General features: G+C 56.9%; 1 protein-coding gene across 3 annotated transcripts in view; it reads right to left on the bottom strand.

Moving 5' to 3' along the window:
• Positions 1 to 11368: 11368 nt before the first annotated feature.
• WDR1 (WD repeat domain 1) overlaps positions 11369 to 23746 on the bottom strand; it is a 30020-nt gene continuing 17642 nt past the window's right edge. For 2 of the 3 annotated variants that reach the window (XM_036420480.2, XM_036420497.2), the window contains 10 exons: positions 22756 to 22833; positions 22420 to 22500; positions 21914 to 22147; positions 21149 to 21236; positions 19501 to 19657; positions 17950 to 18037; positions 15552 to 15662; positions 14581 to 14754; positions 13295 to 13439; positions 12103 to 12412 (listed from right to left, as the gene is read on the bottom strand). In XM_036420480.2, coding sequence (XP_036276373.1) covers positions 12306 to 12412; positions 13295 to 13439; positions 14581 to 14754; positions 15552 to 15662; positions 17950 to 18037; positions 19501 to 19657; positions 21149 to 21236; positions 21914 to 22147; positions 22420 to 22500; positions 22756 to 22833 — 1263 coding nt within the window. In that variant the 3' untranslated portion in view covers positions 12103 to 12305. Of the gene's footprint in view, positions 12430 to 13294; positions 13440 to 14580; positions 14755 to 15551; positions 15663 to 17949; positions 18038 to 19500; positions 19658 to 21148; positions 21237 to 21913; positions 22148 to 22419; positions 22501 to 22755; positions 22834 to 23746 lie in introns of all 3 variants that reach the window. The other variant, XM_036420490.2, reaches the window with a different exon arrangement.

Below are 23746 nucleotides of genomic sequence, written 5' to 3'. Positions count from 1 at the left end.
TGTCCAGTTCCTATGCCTGGGGTCTCTCCTGCGTCTTTCCTCCCCCACCTGAGCACCCAGACCCTCCCCTTCTCTCTTCCTGGGAAGGCCCTGGCTGGGATCTCCAGGCCCCTGGTCAGTGGGCTGAGCTCACCTTGCCCCCTGCCGGAGCCGGGATCTTAGCCCTTCTCTCCCTCTTAGATGCAGTCACCCCTACCCCACCCCAGCCCCCAGACAGCCCCTCCTTGGGGTCGCTCTGACCCTGTGCCAAACAGCGCCCCAGGGCCGTCCGGACACCTAACATGGATCCCTAAAGGAGCAGGTGAGCAAACCAGCAATAATGAAACTCTGATTCCTGTGCAGATGTTACACCTCACAACCACCCCCGGAGGGGAACACGATTTTCATCTGTGTTTTCACAATGAAAGCTCCTGAGGCCAAGATCAGCCAAAACATGGTGAGCAGGGAGCAGAGCCAGAGTCAGGCCAAGCCTCCCAGACACCGAGTGGCCAGATGATGATCTCTGAATGCATAATAATCTGCCCACTCAGTGTATATCCCATAGAATAAAAGGCTAATATGCAAATTGTCCCCTCGACCAGGAGTTCAACCAGGAGTTCAACCTGCAGGCAGGCCGGCCAACTGCCCATGTCCCCTCCCCCTGGCTAGGCTGACCGAACCCCACCCATGCACGAATTCATTCACCATATATATATATATATATATATATATATATATATATATATAGAGAGAGAGAGAGAGAGAGAGAGAGAGAGAGAGGCTATGACTGGAAGTCACAGGCCTGGGCTCCGACTCCAGCTGTGTGACCTTGGGCCAGTCTCTCTCTGGCTTTCTCGCCCTTCCTCTGGGGCTTGGAGACAGTGTACACCCTCCCTGCTTCACAGCGTCGCCCTGAGGGTTGTTTACCAACACTGGCACCAGAAGTCCTCAGACCGGTGCCTGGCACGCGGCTTCACGCAGGTTGGCTGCTCTGTGTCTTTAAGAAGTTGTTATGGGCAGCCCGCATCATGGGGGCCAGGTAAGACCTTCACTACAGTCCGAATCCTAGAAGGGCGAGCTGACCTTTCTCAGGAGCGCCCGTCTGTCCGGTTACTCTTCTCTACAAAGGAAGAAGGAAGGAGCAAACAACAGGAGGCTCGCCAAGGTGCTGGGACAGGGTCTTCTCCCTTCGCCCTCTTGTTTCTCATTGGGGGGGAGGGGGGTGCTAGTGGGTGACGTAGGCGCTCAGCAGAGCCGGAGCTGGCCTTGAAGCCTCGCCGTGTACAAGCAGGATGACCTTGACCGTGTTCCTTAACCTCCCAAACATCTGTTCATTCGGCCGTCAGACGGGGAGGAGAGTGCCAGCGCCAGTGGGCTGGGGGACAGGATCTGTGACACCCCATAGGGAGCGTCCCACCAGGATGGAGACCCTGCCCCTCAGCAGCCCTGCCACCCGCCCTGCAGGAGCGCCCTCATACCTGCCCCTGTCCCCTCGGGGCCTGGGACAGTGTGTCCTGTGCTCCTGTCTCCAGAAGCCGAGGGATCGGGGTTTACATAATGACAGCTTCGCTGGGGAGCGTGCGCCCCGGAGTTCCCCACACCCACATCCCCACCGAGGGGACCAAAGGCCTCCGCTGGCAGAGACAGAACCAGACCTCCGCCCTCCTAGCTTCCCCACAGAGCACCCCCCACCCCCACCCCCATGAGTTTAACAGATCGCTCCCCAAATTAAAAATACAAGACACTACTCACCATCTCTGGTCTCCCGCTAAGACTCAGGGCCATGAACACACTCCCGGTGGGAGGAGCGCAGTGCCAGCCGCACGTGGCGCCCTGGCGTTCCCACGGGCTGGGTTCTTACGCACTTCCCGGAGCTCGCTGGCCTTTGCGGCACTGTGTTCCCCCGCCTGCTCTTCCAGTCCGTCTATCCTCTCTGGGCTGCCTTTCCGATAGGTTCCCGCTCCTCCCCAACTTAATTTCCTCTCCAGTGTTTCCCCATCCTGACCCAGGCTTTCTCAACCCTGGCGCCGCCACGCGTTTGGCCCGTGTTTCTGATCCAGGGGCCGTCCTGTGCTTTGGTCCGGAGGGTATTTAGAGCATCCCTCTAAATGCCCGCTACGTGCCAGCGGCGAGGTCTCCTGAGGCCACAAATGCCAACGGTCCCCTGGGATGCCAAGGCGCCCTAGGCAGGAGCCGCCATGTTAACCCCACTGAGTCCTGTCCCTGTTGACGGAGTCACTTCAGGAGATCCTATTATACTTCCATCTCCGTGCTTCCGTGTCAGCGAGACCAAGTGCCCTGTGGCCCTCTGCCCCGGACTGGGAACCCCCGTGCGTCCAGCCCCTCCCTTCCAGGCGTGGTGTCCATGGAGGAATGTGAGTGGGATGTTGATGTATGACCATGTTCAACAAGAGGCCAGTGTTGCTCGTGGCACCGTATGAGTCAGGGTTCTCCAGAAAACCAGAGCGAACAGGGTGTGTGTGTGTGTGTGTGTGTGTGTGTGTGTGTATAAAAAGAAAATTATTTTAAAAAACTGGCTCATGCAATTCATGGAGATTACAAGTCCAAAATCTGCAGGGCGGGCCCGCAGGCCTCTCAGACCCAGGGCAGAGTTGCTCTGAGTCCAAAGGCTGCCTGCTGAAAAATCCCTTCTAGGCCAGGGGAAGGCAGTCTCTCTCTATCCAGGCTATCACCTGATCGGATAAGGCCCACCCATGTTAGGGAGGGTAATCTGCGTTCCCCAAAGCCCGAAGATTTACTAGTAAATGTTGATCACATCTCAAAAAACCTTCACCAAAACACCCAGAACAACGTGTTTTGTTTTTTTTAAATATTATATATATATATATTTTACAGAGAGGAAGGGAGGAGAATAGAGAGTTGGAAACATCCATGAGAAACATCCATCAGCCGCCTCCTGCACTCCCCCTACTGGGGATATGCACGCAACCAAGGTGCATGCCCTTGACCAGAATCGAACCTGGGACCCTTCAGTCCACAGACTGATGCTCTATGCATTGAGCCACACTGGGTAGGGCCAGAATAATGTTTGGGCAAATATCTAGGCACCGTGGCCCAGCCAAGCTGACACAAACAACTGATCATCACAGGCAGCTGACAAATTACTTGATGACAAAGAGGGAGATGAGGCCAGGCTTCCGTGATTACGGTCTGAAATGTCATTGCTACAGATGCCACATGGGGCCACCAGCGGCTCTGCGGCCTGGTCAGAGCAGCCGCCTCGGGAGCCTCGAAAAGATCTGGGTGCCAGAGCCGCCCTCGGAGAGGCGGGTGCGTTTGGTGTGAGGCGGAGCTCAGGCAGCGATGCATCGTGGGAGAGCCACAGGTGGTCCCAGCCTGGCCAGGGCCGAGAGCCGCTGGGCTGAATGAATGAATGCGTGACCCGTCCTGCCCCAGGATGGAGCAGCAGGGATGAGCACAGGCTTTGCAGGAAGCGGATTGGGCTTGAGTCCTCCTTCTCTTCAGGTGAGGGAGGGGTGTTGGGATGGCCATTGTGCTGGGGAGGGAGAAGGGGTTGAGAAGAAAATGCTTGGCAAGCACCCAGCACCATCCCCGGAGGGAGGGGACGTGTGTCCCCTACCAATAGGTTAAGGTGACCAGACGTCCCGCTTTTGGCGGGACAGTCCCGATTTTTAACAATTTGACCCGCGTCCCATGGCATTTTAAAAAAGTCTCCATTTTTTGGAAAGAATGCATGACAAGCTAGGGGGTGGTGGGAAAGAACAGGAAGGGAATATACGGTTTTCGGCGGCCATGTGGCTATTTAGCCAGGACATGAGTTTTATATTATTTTTGTTAATTTTATAATGTTAAACTTTAATAATAACAAATAATTGTTGAGAACTGATTACCGAGAACTGCTTACCAAAGTTCACATTGTTGACCAGTTGTTAGAATTGTGGAATACGCGCTGTCCTTACCAGGAACTAATGCTGCGACTGAACGCATTTTTTTTTTTCTATGGCAAATAAAGTGTGGACACCAGAAAAAAATCACAATTAAGTGTTGAGACTTTGAAAGCCATTTTATGGGTAAAATATAATTTAACAAATTCTTGTTAAAAATTTCATGACTGCCGAGACCGGTTTGGCTCAGTGGATAGAGCATCAGCCTGTGGACTGAAAGGTCCTGGGTTCGATTCCGGTCAAGGGCATGTACCATGGTTGCAGGCACATCCCCAGTAGGGGGTGTGCAAGAGGCAGCTGATCGATGATTCTCTCTCATTGATGTTTTTAACTCTCTGTCCCTCTTTCTTCCTCTCTGTAAAAAATCAATAAAATATATTTTTAAAAAATTTCATGACCTTTTAAACAACAATAGCAATCTACTAAAAATAAATCCACTCAAGTGAGAAATATGCCAAAGAATAAAATAATACTATACATAATTTTTTATTTATTATATTTGTAAATGGTACTTATGTTGAAATTTTTTAAAAATTTCAACATAAGTACCATTTACAAATATAATAAAAAATATATTACAGTACTATTTTTGCATTCTTTGAACATTTTTGTTGCTCCATAGAGACCAAATTTTTAATCAAGAACACCCCCCCCCCCCCCCCCCCCCGCACCCTGGTCAATGGTGTCCCGCTTTACCAATGTTAAAATCTGGTCACCTTACAATAGGTGCCTGTTCCCATCTCCCATTTGGCATGAACAGCCTGGCGTCCCTGCCCATCGTGGGCAGTTCCTATTGAACACTCCCGCTTTCCCTCCCATGGACTGAGCTGGGAGAGGACCCTGCCAAAGGCAGGCGTTGTCTCATCATCACGGTGACCCGGGCGAGGAAGGCTTGATGGCAGCCCCAGGCTCTGGAAGGACCTGAGGCTCAGAGAGGTTAGGGGACCCGCCTGAGGCAGGTGCAGACAGTCCGGGATTTGCCTGGAACTCAAGGTTCGAGCTTCTGAGTATCTCGCTTCCAGAAGACGGAAGTCCGAGCGATGGCCCCCGGGAAGGAGGAAGCCCCAGGTGCCGCCTGGTTGGCAGATGTCACACCGTGTGCCAGGGACGCCCGAGAAGTGACAATGCCTCTTTCAGAAGGAGCATGCGGCTCCCTGGGACCTGGTGCACGGCCAGAGCCAGCATGTTCCCGGAAAGAGCAGCCGTTGGCGGGGACCGTTCTTTAAAAGAAAGGGCTCCTTCACTGCGGGAAGCAGTCTTGCAACCCCTTTAGCAGGAGAGGCGAGGCCAGAGGTGCACCTGCCCAGGGGAGTGGAAGGAGGCGTGGCCTAGGAGCAGGTCTGTGCACAGAGCAGACAGCGCCCACACGTCCACTCTGCAAATCAGTGACAGGTAACACCATTCCTTTCTTTTTCCAAGTCAAAATTAGGCATTGAAGTCATCTCTAAATAATTCCAAAGATTTCAGAGTGCAACACATCAAGTGACTCGGGATACCCAGCAACTGCCAGCATCTGAGACGTAGGCATCCATCTGCCTATGACCGAGTCCCCCCAGGCTCACTCTAGACTCCACCCTGAGAGCACGAGATGCCTTCTTCTCGCTGTCCCCGGCACATTCCTTTCCAGACTCATTCACGTGGCCTCACACTTTAAGAAATTTTTTAAGTCACAAAACATATTGCAGGTTTTAAAATAGCAATAAAGTATGTAAATATCCTATCTAATAAAGAGGGACTATGCAAATTCACCCTCATGCCATCACAAAGCTGGCGGTACCCACAGCCAATAAGGAGGGAATATGCTATTGTAATTGACTGCTCCACCCTTAAAGATGGCAGCACTCACAGCCACAAGGTGGGGGTGCCCAGTTCCCTCAGCCCAAGGCCAGCCCAAGGCCAGCCCAAGGTGCAGGATGGCAGCTGCCTGAGGCTCAGGGAACCATGGCTTGTGCACCAGCAGTAGCAACAGCAGAGTGGGGGTGTCACCTTTCCCTGATCACCAGGTCACACCCCTGAGGGCTCCCAGACTGTGAGAGGAGGCAGATTGGGCTGAGGGATTCCCCCTCCAGTGCATGAGTTTTCATGCACTGGGCCTCTAATATATTTATATATTTATTATATACTAGTGGCCCGTGCACAAAATTCATGCATGGGGGTAGGGTGTCCCTCAACCTGGCCTGCATCCTCTCCAATCTGGGACCCCTGTGGGATCGGGCCTAAACCGGCAGTCGGACAACTCCCTCACAATGCAGGACTACTGGCTCCTAACTGCTCACCTGCCTGCCTGCTCATAGATCTGTTTTCAGGACCCAATGCGCTCACACAAGCACAGAGCCCAGTGTATGCCAGACACTCAAGGAATGCCACCTGCCTCTTCCTTTGGTTAGTTACGGTGAGTGTGGTGGGGGGGTCAGGGAGCTGGTGGAGAGGAGGGGACAGAGTGAAAAATCACCTGCAGAATGACTGTAAGTTTGAAACATGCTCAGGTGGTGGGGTGGAGTTGGGGAGGTGGAGGCATTGAGCAAAAAAGAAAAAGAAGAGAGCACTCATGGCCATGACAACAGTGTGGTGATTGGGGAGGACAGAGGTAGATGGAGATGGAAGCGGGCCTAGAAGGGATGAATGGTGGTGGGAAAAAATAAAACAGAATGTATTAAAAATAAATTAAAAAATAAAAACATGTTTTTCTCCACCAAGACCTAAAAGGATGCAAACAGCTGGTTTTGCTTTCCAATTTTTAAAGACAAGCAGGAAAGTGGTGCCTGTGTGCAGGAGAGCGTGGCTTCCGTCTCAGGTGTGACAGTCTTGTTCCCAGGTCCGCCTCCGCTGAAAGGTGAGAAATCTCATCCCAATCTTGTTCCATAGTGACAGGCGCCTAGTAATACTTCCACCCAGGCAGGCAGCGGGGTCTGGTGTGACTACAGAGGTGAGATTGGGAGATGACAAAAGCACCTCACCCAGTCTACACAGCCTGCCATACTGGTCTTCAATCCCACCATCATCATCCCGGGAGCGCCCTGCAGGTTCTCAGGCCCCCGGCTGAGAGGCTCTGCAATCCCCGGTTTGGCTCTGTGGATAGAGCATCAACCTGCTGACTGAAGGGTTGCGGGTTGCATTCCAGTCAAAGGCATGTACCTTGGTTGCCGGGTCCTCCCCGGCCCCAAGCCCTGGTCTGGGTGCATGCAGGAGGCAACCAATCAATGTATTTTTCTCACATTGATATTTCTCTCTGTCTTTCCCTCTCTCTATCTCTCAAAAAAAAAGAAAAAAGAAAGAAAGAAAGAAAGAAAGAAAGAAAGAAAGAAAGAAAGAAAGAAAGGAAGGAAGGAAGGAAGGAAGGAAGGAAGGAAGAAAGAAAGAAAGAAAGAAAGAAAGAAAGAAAGAAAGAAAGAGAAAATAAAAGTGATGTGCCCCAGGTGTTATAACCAGGGGACCTTCCTTTAAAAAAAACCAAAACTTAAAAAAAAAGAAAGTTAATATAGGACTCAATGTATATATCTGTGCATATATGATATGCCTACCATATGGTATACTAATGTGTAAGTATATACATAGATATATACACTGAGTAGCCAGATTATTATGATCTCTGAACACATAATAATCTGGCCACTCAGTGTGTGTGTGTGTGTGTGCATGAATTCGGGCATGGGTGGGGTCTGGCCAGCCTGGCCAGGGGGAGGGGACATGGGCGGTTGGCTGGCCTGCCTGCTGGTCGAACTCCAGGTTGAGGAGACAATTTGCATATTAGCCTTTTATTATATAGGAATATATACTGAGTGGCCAGATTATTATGCATTCAGAGATCATAATAATCTGGCCACTCAGTGTATATATATGTACTAGAGGCCTGATGCATGAAATTAGTGCATGGGGGGGGGGGGTTCCCTCAGCCCAGCCTGCACCTTCTTGCAATCTGCAACCCCCCAGGGGATATCCAACTGCTGGCTTAGGCCCAATGCAGGAATCCCTCTCGCAGTCTGGGACCTGCCTGTCTGATCACCCCTAACTGCTTCTGCCTCAGCCTCCACACCTGGGATCCTGGCTTCCCTCCCTCTGGCCAGCTGCAGGCACCCGGCTTTGTCAGGAATTATGTCCAGAATGACATCCAGTCTATCCGGTCTAATTAGCATATTATCCTTTTATTAGTGTAGATATGAGTCATTTTTCACATGTGTACATATCTGTGTAGCAACCATTCAAATGAACACATAGGACAGTCTGGCCCTGGCTGGGTAGCTCAGTTGGTTAGAGCATCACCCCAGTACACCAGGATATAGAATAGTTCCAACACCCTGAAGACCCCCCCTTAAGCCAGAACCCCTACCCCCAGGCCAGGTAACCTTTATTCTGTCATACAGATTAGTTTAGTCTGTTTGTAAACTTTGGATAACAACAGGCCTGTGGGTAGGGGTTCTGGGGTGGGAACGTCTGCTCTAGGACTTTAATCATGTGGTCTGGCCCTGCCAAGGCATTAGGGGTGAGCTAATTAAATGTTTGACCAAATACAGCAGGCTGATTTTTAAAAAGATCTTTATTGTTGAGAGTATTACAGATGTCCTTTTTCCCCACATAGACCCCATCCAACCCAGTTCCCACCCCACCCAGGATTTCATCGCCTTGTTGTCTGTGTCATAGATAATGCATATCCTGTATAATAAAGATGTAATATGCAAATGGTCGTTACATCATGAAGCGTAATGACTGACCGCATAATGACCAGGGCAGCAAGCTACAAGTGGGCGGTGAAGAGCTACAGAAGGGAGCAGGGTAACAAGCTATGAAGGGGGCAGGAGGAGCTACAGGAAGGCAGGGTAGCAGGCGGAGAGCTACTGGAGGGCAGCAGTGAGCTACTGGTGAGCTACTGGTGCACAAATTCGTGCGCAGGCCTATTAATACTGTGTTTCCCCGAAAATAAGACATCCTCTGAAAATAAGACCTGCTTACAGGTTTCCTTCTGAGTGAAATATAAGGCATCCCCCGAAAATAAGCCCCCCCCTCCCCCCTGGCCAGGCTAAACATGAGAGATTTGGTCCACTGATTCTGAAAGAAATGGTCACAAGAAATTCACCAGGAAATTCAGGAATTGGATTGTTATGATGATGTTCCAGAAGATGATGACATGATTGTCATTGAATAAATGAGTAAATTCTTGATACTGCAGGATTCACAGTTTGTCTGGTTTGTGTTGACAACTACGGTTCTACCGAACCTTATACAGGTAATAGATTTCCTTTATTTTCATTTAACAATAAATGTGTACCGTTTTCAGGTCAAGGGATTATCTAACCATAGCAGGGAGTTCCAAACAGCAGTTTTCTATACAAGATGGAAGTTACTATGCTTCATTATAACTACCCAAATGGCCCTTGGCAGAAAAATGGTTCCCCGCCCCTGGTGTAGAGGGAACCACTCCTTTGGGTCCAGGTTCTGTTCACGAGATGCATCCCATGGTGTCGTCGGTCTGGGCGCTGAGTGGAGATGAGCCCACGTTCCTCCATCCTCCCGTCAGAGGGCACCTGGCTGAACCCTGGCTGAGGCTCTTGGCATGGCACTGCTCAGATGTTCTATCGAACGTCGTGCTGGACAGACACCCCTTGTTCTCTCGTCCGTACATGGAGCACCAGGACACGATATGTTCAATTCTAGTGGACACGGCCACGTATGAAAACCTGTGTTTTGATGAGTTTCTGGTGCAGGTGGTCTTGGACTGTGCTTTGAGAAACACCGCAAAGCTAAGCACTCGATGGTGTGAGCAAACAGTCCCTTCAGTCCGCCTTTCTCGGGCTGCTGGCAGGGAAGGGCTCGCTTCTCTGAGATGCTGGCAGGGACGTGGGAGCCGCAGAGAATGAGAAGTCACTGACCCAGGGCGCCTCTTTGGAACCAATCTTCATAATTTACTTCCTTTGCTTCCGAGAAGCTGCCAACAGGAGAGCTTTGATGGGCTGAGAGGGGAGAAGCCAGGACACTGTGCCCATCTACCAAGTCCCTGCCATCCCAGACATGGGCTAGAATAAGAACCCATGAGGATAATGGCACATGCTTTTACCAGATTTGCTGTAAGAGACGTGTGTGGGCCCGTGGGCCAGCCCTGTGGGCAGTGTCTGTCCCTTCCTCGTCTAACACATGCCCACGGTGGAGAGATTCCTGACTCTGGAAAGAGATGGTGCCCCCGCTGGGCCAGCAGGGGTGATGGTGGAGACCAGTGGCGGGGACACTGTCTTCCTTGGTCCACTGGCCATTAACACAGATGCAGGGCTTCTCTGAGGCCAGGCCGGGAAGCAGGACTCCCGCTGGCAGGGCTGGGAAGCCTGCTCATGCTGGCCACGCTGGCTCCCGGGCCTGCTGCAGCCTAGTCGCACGCTGCCCCCTGCTGTTTGTCGCTGAGCACTACAGCCAGGGGCCTGCACAACTGAAGGCAGGCAGGCCTCCGGGATGGGAGGCCCTTAGGGGAGGCAGTTGGAGGGAGTGGAGGCATGGAATCAAGTGAGGAACTAGCTCATGTAGGGACATTTGAAGAGAACTAAGCTGTTAGGATCACAGTTCTTCTACCTGTTGTACCCCCGCCCCCACCCCCACCCAGCTCTTCCAGACACAAAGGGACCTCCTGTCTGCACTGGCAATGTCTGGAGGTGTTTTGGGTTGTCACTATGGCACCCGTGTTCAGAGGACAGGGACACGGCCAGCCTCCTGCAAGATACAGCCAGCCGTCTGCCACACAGTGCAAACCATTCCTAGTGGGGGCGTGGACCAGAAAAGCGGACTCCCAGAAATGTGAGCCTCAATCTACATCAAGGGTGTGAGGCTGTAGTGTTCATCTCCAGAGAGGGGAAGGGGTCTAAGCAGTGCCTGGCTGGTTCCCAGGACGGTCACGTCCAGAGTTGTTTGGCTTCCTGAGCAGCTGCCCCAACCTGAGGGACCACAGCTCCAGGAGCCTACCGTTTACTCGGGGACACGGGCACTATTTGTTGTGTAGTATCATTGGCTGGGTAATAACTGCGTCCTACTTTCAGTGTAATTACCATGTGTTTGCCAATTGCCTTTTATACCTGTAGTGCTACTGCCTTCCGCTTCCTGCATCCAAAGTGGGATTCCTGGGCATCTCACAGTCCCTGTGCAGCCGAGATGTGCCACCGTCACCCCACTTTACATCTGATGGGAGTCTTAGACTCTGCCAATGCCCCAGGCGCACCCCACCCCTTTCTGTCCGTCAGCTTAGGAAAGGCTAGCCCAGCTCAGTGCCCGGATGGGACAGTGCTTCCAGCTCAGAGAGGACACTGAGGCTCAGAGACCAGGGAGGTGAGGTGGTCCAGGTCATAGTGGTCAGACAGGAACAGGACCCAGTGGCAGCCCCTTCCCCGAGGCCTCTCGCCCATTGGAAGGCGCACCTCACAGTCCCAGTGCCCGAGCCCGAGCTGAGCGCCTCCCCCGGGGCCCGCCACACAGAGCCAGCGATGCACAGAGAAGAGAAAAGACATTTAATCATCTCGCTCTAATCTCATAAAGCGCTGTTTCCACAAGTGCGGGAGGGATTGCTTCAGCAGCATTTACCAGTGATTCCGACACACGCAAGAAAACGCCCAGAAACCGTGTGGATGCCACTTTAATTTCGCACTGACGGAGAAAGGTGCACCGATGGCAGCTTAGTGACCATCCTCACCTTTAAATTAACCTTTGCTGGGGGCGGAGGGGGAGAAAGGAAAACAGGGAAGGATGACAGTGACAGGGGGACCAGGGCACCTCGGTCTGCTAACAAGGGCTCCTGGAGACATCACCCTCAACCCATGAGCTAGTTAACAAGACAGGCAACAGTTAAGACACATTAAAAAACCTAAAAAAAAGGAAGAAAAAAAAAAAAAAAACCCTAAAAAAAAAAAAGAGAAAAAACCCATCACAGTTCATTCTTAAAACCAAGCACAAAAACCGATAGTGGACACGAGGTCCCGCGTGCCCGTCTGCTTCGAGGCCTTCGGGGGGCGACTGCACAGCGTGGCTCACGCAGGGACCCCCGCCTCGAGGTACCGCAGGTGCGCCCCCTCCCGGGCAGCCCTCCTGCGGGAGGGAGGGTGGGACATGCCTCCCCGACAAGCGGCGGCCCCAGAGCCCCGGGGGAGCAGGCTGTGTGCTTTGGAGGCGCTGCCTCTGGAATGTGCCACGGGCTGCGCTGGGCGGGCTGAGTTTCGCTCCACACCGTTTCAGTGCTCACGTTCTCTCTCATGTGCAAACTGTCACTGTCTAAAGCTTTCAGAAGGACGCGGATAGGTACGAACACCCCGCGGAGACAAGGGGCATCGGGGGTCGGGCCCCTGCTCCGGCGGGCTGGGCGGACAGAGGTTTGGAGAAAGGCCGTGTCTGCTGCGCTTGAACTCGAGTCCCTGATTGGGCCGCGGGAGGCGGTCCTCAGTAGCTGATTGTCCACTCTTTGACCGAGGCATCGTGGGAGGTGGTGACCAGCGTGTGCTCGTCCAGCCAGGCCAGGCTGCTGACGTGGTGGAGCCGGTGGGCATCTGAGGGGAGAGACACAGTTTAAGGATAGCCTGGCTGCTTGGCTGCTCGGCACACCTTGGGGGGGATGACGGAGCAGCCTGTGGGGGAGCGGACTCGCTCGTTAAAAGAATCCCCTTCCCCTAGCTGCGGAAGGATCGGGCGCTGGGATGGAGGAGAAGCGGCCGGCCCTCCGCAGGTGCTGACCCCTCAGGACACTACCCGACACAGGACGATCCCACCCGGGACGTAAGCCAGGAGGGACGACGGCCTGTGATGTGGCTGCTGCCTCATGTGGAAAGTAAATAAAATAACCATTAATAACTTCCTGTTTCTTTTTTAAACTGGCTGCTAGAAAAATTTAAAGCCCCCAGGATGGCCCTCCTGAGGCTGCCGTCAGAGAGCGCGAGGCTGAGGGGGGCGGAGTGGAGGGAGGGGGGAGGAGGTGATGGCCTGAATGCTTGTCCTCACCGTTTCTAAGTTGAAAGCTAATCTGGCTCAAGGTGATGGCAAGAGAAGTTCAGGCCACGGACGGAAATGCTCTCAGAGATGTCAGAGCCGCGGGCACAGCGAGAAGTCCCGACCTGGACAAGGCCCTGCCGACCACCCCGGCCCCTGATCTCGGGCTCCCCTCCAGAGCTCTAGTTTCTGTTACAGTAAGCCCGTGTGGACTGACTTGCAGCCGAATGGACTCCGACAGAGACGTCAGGCCGACTCAGCACGGGCCTGTGGATGGAGACCCCTCGACCACCCCTGCTGTCAGTCTGAGGGCCAGCTCAGCCCGCAGAGCCTGGCTGGATGGGAAGGAGGAGACACACGGTCACCGGTGGCCTCCCCGGAAGGACAGAGGGGACACTGGAGCCCCGGGGCCAGCTGCCTGGGGGGCCAATGGGTGTGAGAGTCACCTTGGATCTTGACTCTGGTCTCGGGGTCACTCAGGGTCCAGACGTACACCATCATGTCCATGCCCCCGGAGGCAAAGTGCTCGTTGTCCGGTGACCAGGCCAGGCAGACGATTTTTGCGTGGTGCCCGTAAAACACATTGTTCTCCTAGTTGCGGGGTAAAAACAGAGGCAGCAGAGGTCAGGGGTCAGGCCAGGGATGGATCCTCACCAACTCTCCCAGAGACCAGGAGCGCCAGGCCTCCTTGTAAGAACCCCACATAGTCCAGCATCAAGCACCGGCCACCGTCAGAGCCCTCAGCCCAGCGAGGGGACACGGAAGGCCTGGCCAGGGAATGCGGACATGGGAGGCATGAGGCCCCTACCTCCCTCCCCCACCACCTCGTGGGGCCGGCCGCCTGGGCAGAGCAGGCGGCTTTGCATGCAGCGCTTCCAGAGCGGGCCCCGGCCGGAAGCCTCTCACTAAGGGCTTGCCAACAGCACCCCATCTTGCCAACCCCCAGAAACGGCCCGGGATGGTCTTTCTCGTTTGCTATGTGGCCTCTGTGGATTCTGCTCCCGTGAGTTACTCAGGCGTTTCAAGGCTCCTAACAGGCAAACGGGGCCACTGAACACGTGATCTGGTGGCACCGTCGGAAGGACACCTCTTCGGGGTGGGGTAGGGTGGTGTGTACCTGGGCAGGTGAATGCCAGCACACACGTACTCTTGTTTTACAGCGGGATAAAGCGTTAATGGGAGAGTCGAGCTGGTGAATTCTTTTAACTGCTGTAGCTTTCAGAACATCCGTGTTGGGGGTCGCTGGCAGTGGGGAGCCCCAGGGACTGGGGACCTGTCCCCATCCCGCCAGGTCCCAGGTCTCTCCGAAGCGCGGCCCCATTTGTGAGCAGGACGGACACCGGCCAGGGCAGCTGTGCCGTGAGCCAGGAACCCTCACCCCCACGTGCAGAGTGCCCTCGGCTGCTCCCTGCGCCCATTGACGAGAGAAAAACCGGTCCAGGCCTCTGACAGAGAGAATGGCCTCAGGGCGAGGAGGGCACTTAGCCGCCCAGCTGAGCCCTCGGCACCTTCAAGCAGCTGCCGCCCAGCTCCCTCGCTCCTCGGAACTGGGACCTCTCCTGCCCAGAACACAGCTCCCATGGCAGGGTCTGCCACGCCGGCCACCCTCTAAGAGCAAAGCCGCCTGCTCCCTCCCGTGCACCGATCTGGTCGGTGACAGAGGGAAAGGCCGGGGCCCCACACCACCACCCGCACGGCCCAGCCCGGGGACACCGGACAGACTGGCACTCACCGCGTAGCCATCGGCAACGCTGAAGACGGTGACCACCTTGCTGGCGTCGCACACGGCGAGGAAGGCGCCGTCGGGGGAGTAGGCCAGGTCGGTCACGGGCCCCTTGGCCTCCAGCAGCTTGCCCTCGTCCTTCAGCGAGGTGCCCAGGATGGAGTACAGGCGGACGTTCCCATCCTGCAGGGTCAGGGTCGGGGCAGTGACTGGGCGGGGGGGTGCTCCAGGGAGGGGCCCTAGGCACCCCAGTTCTGAGTCTGTGTCTGGGTGCTGGAGAGTCTATTACAAACACTCCAGAAAGTTCCAGCGGGGGCTCCCAGCATTCAGCTGCTCCTTCTGGCACCTGCTCCCTGGCAAACCTCCCTCTGCCCCACTCTTTCAAAGGCCGTGCCTGCCAATCAGCCCACGTGCTGCCCTCAGCCCCAGGGGTCTTGGGTCAGGGATGCCCATGGCAGCTCCCAACAGCCTGGGCATCGGGGGGTGGCTCTGCTGTATGCAGGGAGCCTGACAGGGTGGATGCGCCTCAGGTGCCTCTTTGGGGCAGGGAGCTCTCAATTTTATGGCCCCGGGGCCTGGCACTGAGAAGTGTAACACTCACTGGGATGAGTTGGGAGGGTGGCAAGGGTGAGCACCCGGGACGGAGCTAGGAGGAAAGGGCGGTAACCGGGGTAGGTGGTGTCCCCGAAACCGCCTGAGGCCGCCCCGGGCAAGCCAGTGCCCAGCCAGCACTCAAGGCGGCTGAGCTGCCCGCACCCCAGAGGCGGTTCAAGGTCCCAGTAGGTCTTAAACGCCCTTCCTGGTGCCCTGTGCCGTGTGCCCAGAACCAGGACAAGACTCACCAGGGGCCGGGCAGACCTCGGGGACTGAGGTCACCAGGAAGGGGTCCTTGCTGGTTCCCAGGGGCCCGGTGCCACTCCCTCCTGCTTTGCCTGAGAGCCCCGCTCTCCCAGTCCCGGCACACAGGGCAGCGGCCTTACCGTGGCCCCGACAGCCACCATGTCACCGCCGGGGTGCACCGCCACCACCTCGGGCTCGTAGCCGGGGCTGTCGATGCTGAAGCACTTCCTCTGGTCCTTCAGCAGGACGATCTGCAGACACAGGCAGCGGTCAGCGGGAACCGGCACGCGGCAGCTCCGGTCCGGCTCCCTTTCTGGCCTTGCTGGGGGGACCGTGCGCGCCAGCCTCGGGCCTGGGACCCCGAGTATGCTTCCTCCCTCATCAGCCAACAGGACAGCGGCGGGTCCTAGTCACAGGACTGCAGGGACCACTATCACCCCTAGTGCCACATCACCGCCACAGCACCTACCCGTTTCCCCGAAAATAAGAGTGTCTTTTTCTCCCAAAGTTGCGCTAGGTCTTATTTTCAGGGGATGTCTTATCTTTCCATGCGCTAGGTCTTATTTTCGGGGAAACACGGTACTTCTCGGGAAGCTGGCGATGTGCGGACATTAGCGCCTCCAGGTACTTAATCAGCCCCATACGCAGGACGCTGAGCTGCTTCCCCCGGCGGAGGGTGAAGCACTGGGGACCGCAGGACTACAGAGCTTCCTAAGTTCTGGTCTCTCAGGCCCGAAGAAACTCCCTTCATGAGCCTGCCCTGCTGACTGTGAAGCGTCCAATGTCGTCAGTGCGTCTCCATGGCCTGGAGTGGCAGTGCTGGCACCCCATCTTATAGAGGAAACGGGGGCCCTGGCTGACGCCAACAGGCTGCCCTCCAGCAGTGCAGCCCCAGGAGGGGAGCACAGGACAGACGGCTCCCTGTGCACTTCTCTGCTACACCACCCAGGCCTCGTTCCTCCTCCTCTGATGGGGACAGGGTCCTCCGGGAGGGGGGATAGCGGGAGGGAACAGGGGCCTGAGTGCCCGGGTGCCCGAGCCCTATGGCAGGGTTCTGGGGACAGACATATTGGGGTTTGATCCCACTCGGCCACCACTGCCTGCAGCCGGAGTCTCAGCCCCCTGGGGTCAGACCGTGAAGGCAGAATCCAGGGCACAAGTGAGTGCCATCAACCAGCAGCCCTGAGTCCCTGGGAGGCGGCGAATCGCCCATGCACAGAAAGCACCTGCCAGGGCCCACGGCCCCCTGCCAAGGCCAGGGGTTCAGACAGAGGCCTGGAAAGCGCCCTCTCGAGGAAGCCTCCGCCCGCCCACCCATGAACCTCACCTTCCAGTCCCTCCCCCACGCGGCTCAGGCGCTCCAAGCCATTGCTCCTCTGCCAGCCACTGACCACTGGCCTTTGCAGTAACTGCCTGGCAGGAAGCTGTGTTATGTAGGACACAGAATCCATTCTCCCTGAAGCAATTAAGCTCAGAACGGGGAGGGGCTGTGGATGCTGAATGGCAGCTTCTTTAGCAGGGTTCGCCACTCCTGCCAGCGGGGGCCCATCAGCCCTGCCTTCCTGAACCCCCGCTGGGACGCCCAGGTCTGTAGGGAGATGGCTGCCAGAGCAGAATGCTGTACAAAGTGGGTCAGGCCAGGGTCTCAGGCAAGGGCGTTTCATTCCAGAAATTCTGAGAAAGTATGTAGGGACCTCAGCCAGAATGAATGAGGACCAGGCGGGGAGCGAGAGCCGCAAACTCCTCCCTGGTGAGGTGCCCCTGCCATCAGGAGGCCTTGGAAGGTCACCAGATCACCCAGACTTCAGTCTCCTCCCTAAGCAAGGGGCTTACAGAGGTGCAGGGCCTGTAACCCTCCTGTGAGCGGTCAGAGGTGAGGAAACAGCTCAGAGGGGTGAGGGAAATGCCTGAGTCACACAGCGCTGCCCCTGGAGGGCTGGGATCATGAACATGAGTGAAGACTCAGCCCTGCTCTGCCCCTCGGAGGCCTCACAGCAATGGACACACAGGTCCTGACGCTTGCATGCGGGATCTGAGCGGCTGTGTGGGCTCAAGCCCCAGCCCTGCCCTTTGCCAGGTGCACACTTTGGACAACAACTTGCCCTCTGTGCCTCCGGGTGTTCATTGGGAAGAAGCGGACGGCCCCAGGACTGCTGAGTGAACATGCAGAAAGCCAGCAAGGCAAAGAGCTCAATGAAAAGGTCTGTTCCAGCACTGAGCCATGAGATGGGACGGGACAGGATATAAGGCACATGTGTCAAACACAAGGCCCGCGGGCCAAATCCGTCCCGCCAGGCCTTGCAATGTGGCCCGCACCGCGCTGTCATCACTGCACTCCGCTGCGTTTCCATCACAATGACAGTTTATGACTGTTCAGTAAACCATTCGGCCCGCGATTTAGGCTGGATTTTAGATTTTGGCCCCTTCTCTGATTGAGTTCGACACCCCTAATATAAGGGGTGGGATGGGATGGGACGGGATTCAGAGATGGACGCTGCCCAGCTGCCCGCCCTGCCAGCCAACACCACGGGGCCATACCTGCCCGATGCACACAACCACTGTGTATCCTCCAGGGCCGACAGCCACGCACTTGGGTTGAACGTCCAGTTTCACTACCCCCTGGCCGCTGTTGGAGAGAAGGAGAGCACATGACTGCTACGTTTGGGGGCTCAGGTAGGTGTGTGCACACACTGACTGTGAGCCTTTGGCAGCTCCAGCTGCTCTGGAGGACATGCCGCTGTAACCCACGGGGTGGGGGTGGGGGTCGGCTAAACCCGGGTGAGAATGACTCAGTCTGAGAGAAAGCTGGAAATCACAGCGGGGTGGAGGGTGGGGGCCTGGGGAAGGGTGACGAGAGGAACAAAGGGAGTCATTTCTGCTGCTATTTAAAGTGGTTAAGTACCCACCACCCCGCTGCACCTTTACTGTCCTCCCTTCCAAAGACCGTTTCCTGGGTGCAGACAGTACTGAGCTCTGCCCCCCTCATCCCAGGCCATTTTAGAGTGATCAACTCACTCTAAAATAAATGGTGTCCCCCCCCCAAATGCATACACGTGCTCTGAATAATTATGAAGGCCGTGATTATTAAAATCCATTTCATTTTCAAAACTGAGCTGTCAGCTGCTCAAGGGCGTATACATTTTTGGGGACACCTGTATAATCCACTGTTTTTAATGGGTTAAAATTGTGTTCTTACTTCCAGCTGATACTATGAAAACACATTCTAGAGAAATGTGCACACACAAAAACTTCCCTGAAAACAATAAACCGAGGAAAATCGCACGTAACTGGGCCAAGCGTGGGGACCCACAGGCTCAGGGACAGGCCGGGCGGCCAGGCTGCGGCTCTGCCTGCCGAGGGTCCTCACGCACCGAAGCTCAGGGGCAGTGCGGCCCGGGGGAAGCAATGCTGGGTCACTGGGCAGCAGGGAGAGGACTGGGGCCGGAGGCCAGGTTCTGGGGCGGTTCCTGAGCTCATCCTCAGGCCTAACTGACCACAGTCCCAAAAGGGAAGTGAGCCACAGCACGCATGTCCGCTACGATGGGTGCCTGCCCTACGAGGGTCACCAAGACGGCCCCCCGGAGCCTGCCGCCTCTGGGAGGATGGTGGCATCTACACAGCTAACCGCAGTGAGGTCTGGGGAGTGGGTGCTGGAGGGGGAGCCTGCCTGCGGGCAGGGACAGGACCCCCCTTCCTCCTTGCCCAGGCCTGGAAACTGCAGAGTAATTGTTAGAGCGACCAGCCGCTGCCTGGACCGCCAATCAAATGCCAGGGCAAACTGAACGCCCACTGCTTCTCTCCCCCATCACCCAGTGCCCATCGGCAACTGCCATACGCCAGGCACCGCACCTTACGATGAGGAACAGAGCCGAGGAGGGGCGGGGAGACCTGTGCCCCGGCCTCCCAGGCTACACATGGTCCCGGTCTGCACGCACCTGGACTCTAACCCAGCTTCTGGCCAAGAGCCCAGCAACAGAGTGAGAGTCCGGGACCGGAAGCGAAGAGGGAGGAGCCGCTGTGAGAGTGGTGACTGGCGGGCACAGCGCCCTCTAGGGGCAGAGCCGCGTCCGGGGACTCCGGGCAGCTCACCTGTAGTCCCGCAGCGTGAGGTTGGTGTACCGCACCGTGTCGTCCATGCTGCAGCTCACCAGCTGCCCCGCCTCGTCCACGGTCATCCTGGACACCTGGTTCGTGTGGCCCTTCCCAGTGAAGGAGTCGTTCTCCCCGGTCTCAGAATCCCAGTAATGTGGGGGGCGGTTAAGGAAAAGTCGAACCTCCAGAATGGGGGGTGGGGTGCCCACAGCCAATCCCTGTCCCAGGCAGCATGCTGGTCCCGAGGCGAGCTCCCCGTGCTCATCTACGTCTGAATCTCAGAACCGTCCAGGTAAGCCAGCAAGACTGCCGGCCCGATGCGGCCCATCCCTAACCACATGCCGGCCAGAGCCTCCTGCGGTAGCGGGGCACAGGAGGGAGCAGAGGTCACAGACTGTGCTGAGCGAGGCATTAACAGCGTAGACAGATCACAACCCAACTACGGAGGCCGCTGCTGAGTAACGGCCAGCGCTGTGCTCTGCTCCTTCTGGAACCTGCTATGGAGCCCACGTCCAGCAGCAGGAGGCTGGCCGTGCCCGCTGCTCAGCAGATGGACACCAAGCTGCCCCAGGTAGAGCCTGGGCCGACCCATCGTGGGGGGCCATGTTCGTGCCCCGTGAGCGCCAGGTGCTTGGTGTGAGGTGGTTGTAAATGATGAGATTCTTCCTTCACATCAGCAAGTGAGCCTCATTCCCAATGCAGTTCCAGCTCCCGCTGGGAAGCTGGCGTGCACTCCGAGCTGACCCTACTGTGATGGGGACCCCTGCACTGGACTGGGCAGGAAACGAACGTGTGTGCACTGACGCAGGGTGAGGATGAGCGGGTGCCGGGGGGGAGAAAACCCAGGCCATTTGGAGGTAGGGGCTGCACACCCCACCAGGAGAGGCAGGTTCTAGCACCTTCTCTCCCCCGTGGACATATGCCCCTTTCCCCTGCATCTATTTACATGTAACGGGACTGAAGGTAACTTATCTGCCTCCCTCTCTTGGGACCGGGGGAGACTTCTGGATCTCATGAAAATGACGAAGGTCTACAGATGGGTCTGTGGAGGCGTCCAGCTGTAGCACAGAGACTGGGAAACTGTCTACACAAGGGCAGCTCAATGATGCCCCCACTGGGAGCCAGGCCTGGGTATGGGCACCTGTGGGGGCACCCGACAGACACCTGCTCCAATGTTAAGACGGTCTCGGGAGGAGAGATTACCAGCCCTGGCCACAAGCACAGGGGTGGGACGGGGAGGTGGAGGAAAGGGCGGTCACACAGCGTCCATCTCAGTGCTGAGCGAAGAAGGGCAGCTCGTTCTGGTTCCAGCCCCGCTGCCCACAGGGGCAGTTGGCCGTGGGTAAGGCTGCAGCAATCTAAGCTGGCTTTCCCATTTCTAAACTAGAGAGCTCTACTAAGAGGTCTTGAGTCCTTTAGAACCTGAGACTCAACGAGTGGACTGCTGGGAGCGGGACAGGCCAGGACTAGTCATGGACAGGGGAGCACCGCTCAAGGCTACAGAGTGAGAGGTGGCCCGCCAGGTCACGGCCATGGCGCTCGAGCGGCTGCTGACAGCTGGCTGGCCTTGCCTCTGGCACCACCCGAGCAGGAAGCCCCATCGCACCCGCCAGTGGCCCCAAGCCAGCGCTGAGTCAAAGGATATTGATGTGTCCGTCGTGGCTCCCGGAGTAGATGTAGGACTTGCCGCCGTTTTTATGCACCGTCAGGCACTGGATTGATTTGCTGTGACCCTGGTGGAGGAGGCAGGGCGGGAGCTGAGGACACGCCAGCCGGCCTCTGCTACTTCCAACTGCTCCCTCCCAACCCCGCCCGACCCCGAGTGCCCTGGCAGAGGCAGGTCTGAGTGGCAGAGGACTCCTGGTCGGGCTGCAAGTCTCCCGAGATGACAAAATCACTGGGGCTGACGGCGGGAGAAGGCAGAGGGCAGGTCTTGGGGATCAGGGACAAGATCCGGTAGGGTCTTTCCACCCCTCTGCTCCTCCCTGCTGCCTTGACCCCTGGCCAGGTACTTGAGACCTCCACACCTCAGGCTCCATCACTTCCGAGTTTGCTTCTCACCCCTCATGCCCAGAGGGCTCCCCATGTGCAGTCCCATGTCCCAATCCCGCAGGAAGTCCAGGCCCGCCTTAGGCCACCTGGTCCTCCTTGTGTGGCTTCCCAGGTCTGATGGTGCTCCACTTACCCTGTCTGGGGCTCTGGGGGTCATAGCCCGTGAGCCCCTAACTGAGGGAGGCTGAACCCCTCCCGACAGGAGGAGGGGTGAGGGCCCCTGGCCTCCCACCTTGCTAAACACAAATTCCCCCAAACAACCAGCATCCTGCCCTTTGCCAGAACCCCGGGCCTGCCTCCCGTCAGCCCCCCAGCCTCTCCCCTCCTGCCTCACAGCAGGTGCCCTGGGCAGCCTCACCTTGATGACCCGCAGGGGTTTGCTGGGATTGTTCTTGTCCAGGTAGTTGATGTACCCGGACAGGGAGACGCTGAGCAGGTGGTCCTTCTGCCACAGGCAGCCCAGCTGCTGGTCCAGGACGTTGGAGCCCATGGGGAACGTGGTGACGACCGAGTTCACGTTGACGTCCCAAATCTTCGAGGTTTTGTCTCCGGAAGCAGAAAGCAAATGAGTGCTATCAGGACTCCAACTAATCTACTCAAACAAGACGGTGTGCACGTGTCAGATCTCGGTGGGAAGTGGCCTCAGAAAGCAGCCCGGCCACAGCCCCCACAGCTGAGCAGGGAGAAGCAAAACCAGAATGGGGGGCAGGGAAGGGACGAGTGTCCAGGCCATGTCCCCCAATGGATGTGACCCCGAAGCTCTGGACCATCCCCCGACTCTGAAGCTTCTAACGCAAATCCGGTGAATGCAAACCGGCCCGCCCACGACCACAGACGCAGCCACGGACACGAGCCCATACTCACAGCATAGATGCCTCCGTCGTGAGCCTTGCCCCCGCCCAGGGTGCACACGCTCTCTCCTGTCTTCCCGTCGTAGATGTGTATCTTTCAAGAGAGGGAGGCGGGGTTACTGTGCATGCCGAGTGCTCTTCCCGATCATTTTGTCAGTTCCCGACTGACTCAGAGAATTCTCTAAGCTCTGCTCCGTTAAAGAGGAGTCTCCGGTGCTTAGGGGATAGCCCGTTCCAGGTGGGAGAGGGACATTCCTACGTCCCCATGGCTTTAGGGAGTTTGTTCTGAACAGTCACCCAGGACGATCAGAGGAGCCCCCTCCACGGCCCCAGCCCGCCCGGCCCTCACCTGGCCGTCAGCGCTGGCCGTAGCAAATCTGTTCCCGTCGGGGGAGAAGCGCACGCAGTTGACGAAGCGGCTGTGGTCCTGCGGAAAGGGGACCGTTATCCACCCGCGGACAGGGGTCCGGGAAAGCTCTCTAGGAAGCACAGTGCCCGCCTCTCAGCTACTGCTGCGAACCGAGCCACAGCCACAGGAAGGCCTCGGCGCTCCCGTTAGCGAGGGCTGGCTCTGCTCCTGCCTCATCCATCTCTGCCTGGAGGGCCCCTGAACACCCCAGCCAGGGCTCCGTCTGCTACGCCATGTTCCCTCATCTGTGGGGCAGAAGCACCTCTTCCCTCTCCCCCGGAGCAAGCTCAGGCCCAAGCCCGTGCCTGTGATGGAGCCGCCTGCCCGAGGCCCCAGGCCTGGCCCACGCCCAGCTCCGCTGTGAGGTTGTGCTTCTGGCTCCTGTGTCCGCTGACCCCTGCTCTAAGGGTGTGTGCTGTTCCCTTCAGTCCTAGGCACCTGGAGCGGGAGGACAGGGATTCCCAGCAGGGGCACCACCCACTGAACCAAAGTGAGATTGAGTCAAAGTTCCAACCCGGGCTCTCGGCGCCCTGCCTGCACCGGCACACCCGCCACCTACCACTGCGAGGCCTCGGGCCTCCAGGCACCTGTTACAGAGACACCAGACCCGAGAGGCCAGGCTGTGAGGAGCCGGTCTCCAGTTTCCCATGCACAGCTCTTGGCTGAGCCAGCTCCGGGCCGAGCAGGAGGCTGGCAGGCAGGGGCCCTGGCGGGGAGCCACTGAGGTCAGATTCTTAACTCCTCAGGCCACCTGCAGCCATTCTGCTGTCCACTCCCGGCGGGAAGGAAGCCAGCCACACGGCAGGGTCCACCCCGCCCTCCCTCGGACCAGCGATGCGCGAAGCCAGGGACAGGAGGGCCTGAAACACTGCCTCCCCGTTCCCCCCCGTCCTCAGGGCGGCCCCGAGGCGAGAGGAAAGCTCTGAAAACA

This window comes from Pipistrellus kuhlii, unplaced genomic scaffold, assembly GCF_014108245.1.
Source record: "Pipistrellus kuhlii isolate mPipKuh1 unplaced genomic scaffold, mPipKuh1.p scaffold_m20_p_1, whole genome shotgun sequence".
In the NCBI taxonomy this organism is placed as follows: Eukaryota; Metazoa; Chordata; class Mammalia; order Chiroptera; family Vespertilionidae; genus Pipistrellus; species Pipistrellus kuhlii.
The sequence above is the reverse complement of the archived record's forward strand: the minus strand, read 5'-3'. Positions and strand labels throughout refer to the sequence as shown.